The 10,041-nt window shown below is 37.8% G+C and overlaps 1 protein-coding gene across 6 annotated transcripts in view; it reads left to right on the top strand.

Moving 5' to 3' along the window:
• Window positions 1-7,623: 7,623 nt before the first annotated feature.
• Window positions 7,624-10,041, top strand: part of IMPG1 (interphotoreceptor matrix proteoglycan 1) — a 70,461-nt gene continuing 68,043 nt past the window's right edge. For 5 of the 6 annotated variants that reach the window (XM_083730126.1, XM_083730123.1, XM_083730122.1 and 2 more), the window contains exon 1: window positions 7,624-8,316. In XM_083730126.1, coding sequence (XP_083586252.1) covers window positions 8,250-8,316 — 67 coding nt within the window. In that variant the 5' untranslated portion in view covers window positions 7,624-8,249. The remainder of the gene's footprint in view (window positions 8,317-10,041) is intronic. The other variant, XM_083730125.1, reaches the window with a different exon arrangement.

Below are 10,041 nucleotides of genomic sequence, written 5' to 3'. Positions count from 1 at the left end.
GCATTGATGACGCTGAATGTGAAATGTCAGCATCGTTCTTTAGATGCAATATTTATTTATTGACAGCATTTATATTCTGGCCCATAACCAGAGTTCTCTGGGTGGCTTAGAATAAAGATGTTTAAATACCCTGCCAGCCACAAAATGCAAATACAGCACCAAGTTCAGTAGCTGATAAATCAAGGCATAACATAAATTGAAGACAGGAGGATTTTCAAGCAGCACGAGCGGATCTTAAAAGCGTCAGAATTCCAAATCCTGCAAAAACCCTTACAGGCCTTTAAGCCTTTAAAAAGCCCTTTAAGAACATTTTTTTTAAAAATCCCTGGGGAATAAAAAGAAAGTCTTCCTCTCACACCAAAAAGAATGGGTACCACTCTGGAGACAAGCTGAAAGTATGTTAAAAATAGTGAGGGGGGCAGGGACAACATAGGAAGCAATGAAATATTATTTTTTCAAAATTGAATCATGCTGAATTATTATTATTATTATTATTATTATTATTATTATTATTATTAATTAAGTTTCTATACCATCCATCATTTGAAGATTTCAGGGCGGTTCACAAACAAAGATAAAAGATAACCCCCCTCCCAAAAGGCCATGGAATATTAATTAGCCAAAGGCCTGGTTAAAGTGGAATGTTTTCGCCTGGCGCCTAAGGATGTATAATGAAGGCACAAGATTCAAGTGATGATCAATTTATACGAGGAGAGGCAGAGTGTAGTGGGGAGTTAAAAGAATGCTTTTTCACAGGTATGGTCCATGCACCTCATTAAAAAATTGTGAAAGGTAGAAAGTGCGACAGAAGTTGATATTGGTACTAAGTGAATATACACTCAGCCTACATTCTGAATCTTGGTCAGTGTTCCAGTCATGAGATGGGGGGAAAAACACCGGAAGAACATTAATAGGATTTATGATATAAATATATCTCTGCCACTGCTTAGTGTCCCCGTGAACATGAATAATGTTGGTCCAGCTAAACTAGAACAACACACACATCAGCGCCATAATCTTAGATAAAACAAATTTAATGAATTGAGTTATATTTGAGTTCTGGGGGACCGAACAGGCATTTGAATCATAGTAACGCAATCCAAAAGAAAGCTGAGTAATGGCAGCCACATAATCTCAGGGTTCAAAGCAACTCCTTTTCTATAAAGGACCCCCCAAGAGCAACAGGAATGGGAGGAAATAACTATAGGCTGCAGAGATATGCAGGTTAAAGTCAAAAAATGGTCACAGCCAATTATGTGAGTTGAAACTTTAAAAAATGATAGAAATCAAATGCTATTTGTCATGAATAGGGAGCATTATCAATAGGCAGAAGCTGCAATGTTAAAATGGTTCCCAAAATTTTTGACGGTTGAACAGGGCAATCACATACATGTTGACTCAGATGTAAGTCCAATTGTTTTCAATAAGGTTTTCTCCCAGGCCAGCTAAATGCTTAGCATAATTTCATCAAGTGCATGAGGACATAAAAGGAACTGTAATGAAGAGATGAGATTTAATATACAGCAAATGAATATAAACACTTTCTACATACCCCCCCCCCTGAATGCTATTCTCTTTGTTGTCACACATTCTTTTCTTTTTCTGTCTTCACACTCAGATTTCCACTTTTACTGGCATGACTTCTGTTCTTTTAACAGCTGCAAAACAAAAATGCAACAAGTGACTTTTCCCAAACATGATAGAAAAAGCATCACCCATTGAATTCCTGCAACTTGACTTCACACAGGATAGTTTTCTCCAGTTGCTTCAGCTGTTGACAAGTTATGATAGCGGAGGTGCATTGTTGTAATAACTCAAAAAAGAAAGAAAGGTAAGAGTGTTAAAATCTTGAAATATATAGTTCAAGCTCCAGTTGTCAGCCTGACTCAGTGTGTTGATAAGGAGAAATAACAATTAATACAAAGGCATGTTAATGAATAGGAGATAGCTTATAGGTGTGCCAGTTCACTTCCTTGTATTTTGTCACAGCTCATAAAGATAAACAATATTAGGAATTCTGTTGCTAAATGTTCAGTAGTAAGTAACCTTTCCCAGGCATCCTGTCAACTTCAGATAACTTTTGTACTGCTAAGGGAAACTTAGGGAGGTATTTAACTATGTTTTACTTAGAGTAGACCCATTGAAATTAATAAGCTTGACTAAGTTGTGCTCATTAATTTCAGCAGTTTTATTCGGAGTAAAACATAGTTGAATACCACCCTTAATCTTCATCCAGTTCATGTTGCAGGTGTGTATATGAGCTTCACTAACTTTCCACATTGAAAAATATTCTTCAGATGCACCTATCTTGCAGAACAGGTGATAAATAGCACCATTAGATGTCCAGATGGTTTTAATTAAATGTATTTAACTAGTGTTTGTCTCTAATGAGAAAAATGGCCCTTACATTTGTCTCTCCCTCCCTCCCTCTCTGATTCAGTTCTCCGTGTAGTAACTTGGGAACCACAGGTGTGACTTCAGAAGTAGGGAAGAAACACAATGAAAGAGCAGGAGTTCTTAGAAGCACAATGAAAAGAAGCTTCTACATACAATATTGTTCTTTTCAGAAAACACACACAGCAGTGCTGCAGGGTGTTTTTGTCATGCTGCTGCTTTATACATCAGGAATCAGTGGACACAAAGCCTGTCAAACTTTCCTAGCACAATCTTCTGAAAAAACAAGAAACTTCTTGCTTCCTGTGAAGGAAGCAAGGAAGTAGTAGAGCACATGTAAAGTCCTTAATCCTCAGCATCTCCAAGTGGACCTGGGAGAGATAGGCCTGAGACCTCACAGAGTCACCACCAATCAGTACCAACATTACTGAGCTAAGAGGACCAATGGTCTGAGTCAGTATAATGTGGCTTCCTGTGTTGTTTTGTTCTGTTGGTGAAGAACTGAGTCAGCAACTCCTTGGGTCAGGCAGTCTCTGATATGCAAGCAATAGCTCAAACCTTTTTATTTATTTAGGAGTTCAACTTGGTTCAGCCTGAGCATGATCCAAAGCTCTGCAATGTGCATACTGAACTTCCTGCAGACGGGAGATGCTCATGTCTTTTCTGAAGTGAGGTAATAGTAAAGGTAAAGGGACCCCTGACCATTAGGTCCAGTCGTGGCCGACTCTGGGGTTGCGGCGCTCATCTCGCTTTATTGGCCGAGGGAGCCGGCGTACAGCTTCCGGGTCATGTGGCCAGCAGGACTAAGCCGCTTCTGGCAAACCAGAGCAGCGCATGGAAACACCGTTTACCTTGCCGCTGGAGCTGTACCTATTTATCTACTTGCACTTTGAAGTGCTTTCGAACTGCTAGATAGTGAGGTAATATTCTGTACTAAATAGCCATTCCCATTACCACATGACGGGAGGATAAAAGTTCATATTCAGTCAATTCTGATACAAAGCAGGATCCTTGTGTAGCAACTACACTGCCGCCTACATGTGTGAGATGGGAGTAATGGCAGCATATTGGCTATGGGTCCAAGAAGTGTTGGTCTAGGAATATGTTTTGACACAGATCCTCCTTGCCCCTGCTTTGCACATGTCAAAATCTCTAGTTACAGATAGGTAGCCGTGTTGGTCTGCCATAGTCAAAACAAAAAAAATTCCTTCCAGTAGCACCTTAAAGACCAACTAAGTCAGTTCTTGGTATGAGCTTTCGTGTGCATGCACACTTCTTCAGATACACAGTATCTGTGTGTATCTGAAGAAGTGTGCATGCACACGAAAGCTCATACCAAGAACTGACTTAGTTGGTCTTTAAGGTGCTACTGGAAGGATTTTTTTTTTGTTTTGTCAAAATCTCTATTACCCTACAGATACAACAGATATGATGATGTCTCCACTCTAGGACAGTCCCTGTGCATTTCAAATGCTCTCAGGCACAGGCTCCCAGTTGTCCCTCCCTTCCCATATTTCAATTCATCCCATTATATCCCATACACCCCACATCAAAAGGATATTGGGGGCTCTCCTGTATCTTTCCACAATTGGTTGAAAGAGAGTCTCTTTGTGGGTGCAAAGTTTGATCGCATAAAAGTTGCACCTACAGCAATTTCCTTTTGCTATGGGGGCCTACTGGGAAGCAAAAACAATAGCTGATCCTCCATCTTGGGAATTGCACAAACCACCTGCTAATTAGGAATCAACGAAGCAGTCCACTCTGGTTCCTTTGTTTTACCAGTCTTAAGTTCACTTTGCCACATTTCCACATCAAATTTTGCAATTTTTTATTTTAAAAAAGTCCTAATGAAAATCCACCAGCATTTTAGTGAAAATGTCTCATATTAGATACCTTTTTGCAAGACTATTTCCCTACTATTATGCATTTAAATATTCGTTTTCACTATTACAGTGGTACCTCGGGTTACATACGCTTCAGGTTACATACGCTTCAGGTTACACACTCTGCTAACCCAGAAATAGTGCTTCAGGTTAAGAACTTTGCTTCAGGATAAGAACAGAAATCGGGCTCTGGCGGCGTGGTGGCAGCAGGAGGCCCCATTAGCTAAAGTGGTGCTTCAGGTTAAGAACAGTTTCAGGTTAGGAATGGACCTCCGGAACGAATTAAGTACTTAACCCAAGGTACCACTGTATATGCATTTTTATGAGCATTTCTCCCTAATAATACACAAATTTGTACACATTTTTGTTGGGACCACTGCATCACAAAATTCAGAAAAGTGCAAATGTAAATTATACTCATGCCTTGCATTTTCTTGGATGCAAATTAGGTAGGTTTGCATTAAGATAGGAACAAAACCAAATTTCTCCTCCATCCCTAGCTATTACCCACATGTTCCATGATAGGTGGAGAACAGATGGTGACAAATGAAGTCTTCTGGCATTCATCTGTGTTGTTGTTTTTTAAAGTAATATTTATTAAGAGTTTAAAAATTACAAAAAGAAGAAAAAAGGGAAAAGGGAAAAAAGTTACAATACATGAAAAACAAAAAACAGCACTTATCTTAACAAAACAGAAAGAAAAAAACAGAAGCAATTAAAAACACATTCAATACTTCCATATCTTATCTTTCATTTACTTGTTTCAATGACCTCCTCACACCTCCCTTTTTGTGTTCTAGTTCAGTTAGCTATTTCAGCAAATCCTTTCCATCTTTCTCAATTTTTGTCCTATAATTTATCTTAACACAATCTAACCTTACGTTTTCCCCTTTGGGAAATCTATTTTTACTTAATTCTTTATAACATTTCTGCTAAAGCCATATAACTTCATTCCAGCATCCTTCTAACATTCATTAAATTTACAGTGTTTCTGTAAATAGTCTTTAAATTTCTTCCAATCTTCTTCCACCGACTCTTCTCCCTGGTCTCGGATTCTGCCAGTCATTTCCGCCAATTCCATGTAGTCCATCAACTTCATCTGCCATTCTTCCCGGGTGGGCTGGTCTCAGATTCTGCCAGTCATTTCCGCCAATTCCATGTAGTCCATCAACTTCATCTGCCATTCTTCCCGGGTGGGTTGGCATTCATCTGCGTTTGCTTCTCTTGGCTCAATGAATGCTTCAGCTTCAAGCACTACCCAGCTATGCTTCACTTGTATGTTTATAGTGTCCCATTGAAATACAGCCATTAAAAAAAAAAAAAACTTTGCCTCTTTAAGAATGTATAATTATTTATGACAGCAAACCGGCTAGAAGAAGCACTTCTAGATTAATTAACAGTGACCCATAATTAAACACAGCAGTACTTTAGAGAAGCAACAGTCCCTTGATAGCATTGCTTTTGCTATAATGAGTGTTTATCATCCTTGTTTGCTTTCACAGTGGTAGTTATCAAGTTTAGTTACCAGGTTTTTTAATTAAGTGGAAATATGGATAAGGTACTGTAAAAATACCCAGGATTTACAGATAGCTCTCAGTGTATCAATTCCATCAGAGAAACATTCATGCGGCCCATTCCTGTCTTTATTTGCAAGGAAATAATTCCCACTAAATTCAGTTGAGTTTATCCCCATGTGAGATGATGCTGTTCATATCAATGTGCTGCCAAAACTTCCAGTGGCTGTCATGGGAGGTTGTTTTGTGTGTGTATATGCATTTTAATGAATTGTAGGTGTTTTGTATGGGCTTTTCTAATGGTGTGATGTGTTTATGTTTAATGTTTGTAAGTGATGCCAATAAAGGTTTGATGATGATGATTATGTTTTAAAATGTGCTGTTAAGAAGTTTTACAGTCTTTTCAGAAAGTTGCTGTATATCTTAAGTTTATTAAAGTTAGCAATATGGAAATTTTGCAAAATATGTTATCAGCTTTTGGTAACTTTTAATGCACTTACAATCTCAATAGCAAAGTTTGATGAGAGAGTGCTGGCGCTAAGTAATTGTGTGCAAACACACATTAATTTAGTAATATGCTAAGTAGTAGATTATTCTGTTCTGAATATGTACTGGGTAACTAATAATCAAATTTTGGTTCTGCCAGGTGGTGTTTCAGTATTGGACTCTAATGCATTTAAGCATTCTTCAAAAACTTTGATTCCATTTCTCTGCCTTTCCTAGTGACCACTATTATGTTTATCTATTTTGTTAATTATCCTTTAATAATGGGTATCTTGGCTACAGAGCAAGTACAAGGCTTTCAGAGAACATTCAGTTCTCCTCGAAAATCCATTCATTGTCGTTGCAGAGGTGATGTTGCATTGAGAATTCCTGCAGTGTGTAAAAGAACAGAATCTCCTAAAGAACAGACAACTTAGTCTTTTCATCCTCTCATGTTGTGATTTTTACATGGCTTAATTATGGTTGGAGTTGCACGTTGTTCCCAGTATTTATGAAAGAAGAAATATCACCATAGCTATAGTGCTGTTGGTATTCTCATGTGTAGCTCAGAGTAAATCCAGAATTCCATTGTTCAAGATGGCTAATTTCCTGGCACAAATTTCTCTCTTTATTTCCAGCAGGCTGGAAGAAATATTTGTTCAGAAAACATAAATCTATATTCCTAAAGAATGTAAAAAATTAAAAAAAAACAGGCAGCAGGGTAGGTCAATTTGGGGTCCCAACAGCAGCGGCTTTGTAATCCTTGCCACAAGTAGATCAAAGAGGGCGATCTTTGTTTTCTTCTGCCATTGTTTAAATCCCAAGTAAAAATAGAACTCTGACCAGGTTCAAATGAAGGTTGTTCTGAGAGCAACTTGTTCCTGCAGCACTAGGAAAGTTTCTTGCCGCCAGTGAATCTCACAGTGTGAAGTCTAACCAGGGCAAACAAAGATATGCAATAGAATGAAAAGACCAATCCCTGCTTTTCTGGAAGACGTGTAACCTCTTTTTAACCAAATAAAGATAACAGTACCCTGGCACAAATATAGGATAGGTAAATGTTACAATAGGTCCAACTATCATTATGGAATGGAAGTGTAGAAGGAAATACTTAGCATTAACAGTATTGCAAATTTTGTTCAGCTTCAGGCTGCAGAATGCATTCCTCTTACTTTCCTGTCTCTGCCCATGAAACCTTCTTTTCCCTCCCCACCCCCTCCTAATCTAATTTGGAATTGGATGCTCCAAGTTGTGACTGCTACAGAACTTTCCTGCTGAGTCATGACATTGCTTGCTCAGACATTGCTAAAGCAGCCTTTTCATGGTTTGGTTGGTTTGTTTTTAAGGGAAAGGCTCCGCACCGTCAGCTTGCTGAAAGGATGTTCGCTAGCTATGATTGCACCTCACCAAAGTAATGGGCTCTCCTACTGCCGTCATTTGCCGATGCTTCTTGATGTGACATAGGCCACATGACTGGGATGTCCAAATGGCAAGTGTTGACAGGTAATGGTCACTAGAAGAAGGCTTCCGTTGTTTATCATGGTGCTACTGAAAGTCTACTGGGAGCTGACAGATGCCACTCCAGAAGGTTAATAAGATGAAGGCAGCTCCTCCAGCTGGACCATAAGAGGGATTATGTCTGAGCAGCAGATAAACAGCTTATTCCAGAAACAGACACTGCTTTTTTTTCTTCTTGTTTAAACTTCGTCACTCTTCTCTGAATTCTCACTCCAGTTCTACTTTCATTCTCTCTGGGTGACAGGTGTGATCTTGAGAATTTGCTCAGGTTTTCTGCATCCACACCTGTTATTACACATCAGGCCAGAGAGGATTCTAAACAACTTGGGGTTTGGCAACACCTTTCAGGGGGGTGGGAAACGCAGCTAGTAGGAAGTTTTGTTCCTAAAGTCAGTCCAACATAAGTTCTGTTTCCTGAATAACCAGCCTTGAACATTGTGAATGATAAAAAAGCAGCATGCATCTGAAAAGTGGATTAATATTTCTTATAATTTGGCTCGCGCTCCAAGTTCAAGGAAGCAAAGGTGAGTATATCTTAAAATACATTGATGCTTCAGTTGGGGGTGGGGAAGCAGGGGGTTTAGCTGAGAGGAACAAATGCCAAATTTACTGTGCGAATGTTAAAATGTGTTTTGCACTCCAGATTTGGGCATGCTTTCATTGAAGAGTATTTTTTGCTATAGGATTTGTTATTCCTTTTCAATATCGCTGTATTGCAGAAACTTTTTGTGCTACCCTTCATAAAAATTCCTAGTATGCCTGATTCAGTCAAATTAGCCTCTGTCGATGATGCACTTCACTTTAGACCTTTCAGTAAGACACATATAATCTCAAAACCAAAAAAGGCAATAAATGTGAAGAGGTAAGTACAGTATGGATTTCTGCTGAAAATGTTTAATCTAGCTAAAGTTGGTCATTTAAGTTAGTTGCAAATTCACTACCAACTTTTCCTTTTAGTTTCAGTGAGGCTTAATTATAAATATCTTTTGGGTGAATAATGTGATTCCATTTCATTTTAAGAGAAACTGCTATAGTTCAAATTGCAGATGTATTTGCCATCAAGGTGTTTATGTGTTAATGATAATGCTGTACAGGGATTAAAAACATTATTTAAGTGTTTGCTGAGAAAGGCATGAACTAACAATGATAATAAAATGGTACATACTACTTTTGCAGTGAATTAATTTTAAAAAACAAACAAATAAAGTCTCACTTTGTTTTAGAATGGAGTCCTAATATAAGCAAAGGCATTTAGTCCACATCAGAACTGGGCTATCTTCCTTCTGATGAAGTGAAAAGTTCACATGCTTTGAATTTTGTGTAACAGAAACAGCATTGTCAGTGTTACGTTTCCCTTTTTCTTTCTAGACAGAAAACAGCAATTGGGTGGGGGATTTTGTTATTATTTAGTAGTTCATTTGGTGTACTGATTTTCTTTCATTTTTAATAAATAGATAAATTCACATTGCTATGATTGGATTTTTAAAAAATGCAAGGATTCAGTCCACGTTCCAACTCTGGGTTTGTCCAACATATTTCCATGAAAAGTGAAGTGCAAAAAAATGAGTGGATTTTAGACTGCCTCACTCATTATTGAATAACTTCATACATATACCAGACATCTCCATTGTGCAGGTAAACGTCAAACAGGATTCAGGATCAAATCTATTTTTATTGGATTGTCAAAATGAGTAGGGATAGATTAATGACAGTGTGTTCCCAATACTGTTTTGAAATAATGTCTCTAGATGAAACAATGCAGTCATTTTTCTGCTATTTTTCTTAAGCTGCCTGATAATAGGAAGTATAATCATTCACTAACGTACTCAAATAGCTGTAGCAAACACTGATCAGAATCAACGTTGAGAATATTTGTCTAGAGAAAAATATAATTTAGCTAAGTAGTAGTACCACTTACAGTTGTCTTTTGAAACCATTGTTTGTTATTCCATCTTTCATTTTCACAATCCAGTTAATATAATCCTTTAATACTGTTTTAAAAATTGGGACACCTGGATGCTAGAGAAAAGTGAATGCTTATCTGCAGCAAGAGCTATAAGCAAAATGTGGGCAGAGATTCACTGCTCTTGCATTGAATGAACCTTTTAAAGCAATTAAAACAAACTTATTTGACAGATTGTCAATTAACAAGGGTATGAATCTTGTAGCCTTTAAAAAAAAAGAAATTTATTATACGGAAATATATGTTTGTTCTTATATAATTCTTGAGGATTTCAACCCGTCTGAAA

The sequence above is a fragment of the Podarcis gaigeae genome, assembly GCF_964106915.1.
Source record: "Podarcis gaigeae genome assembly, chromosome: 3".
Lineage (NCBI taxonomy): Eukaryota > Metazoa > Chordata > Lepidosauria > Squamata > Lacertidae > Podarcis > Podarcis gaigeae.
Note: the sequence above shows the minus strand (reverse complement) of the source record. Positions and strands in the feature narration are given on the sequence as shown.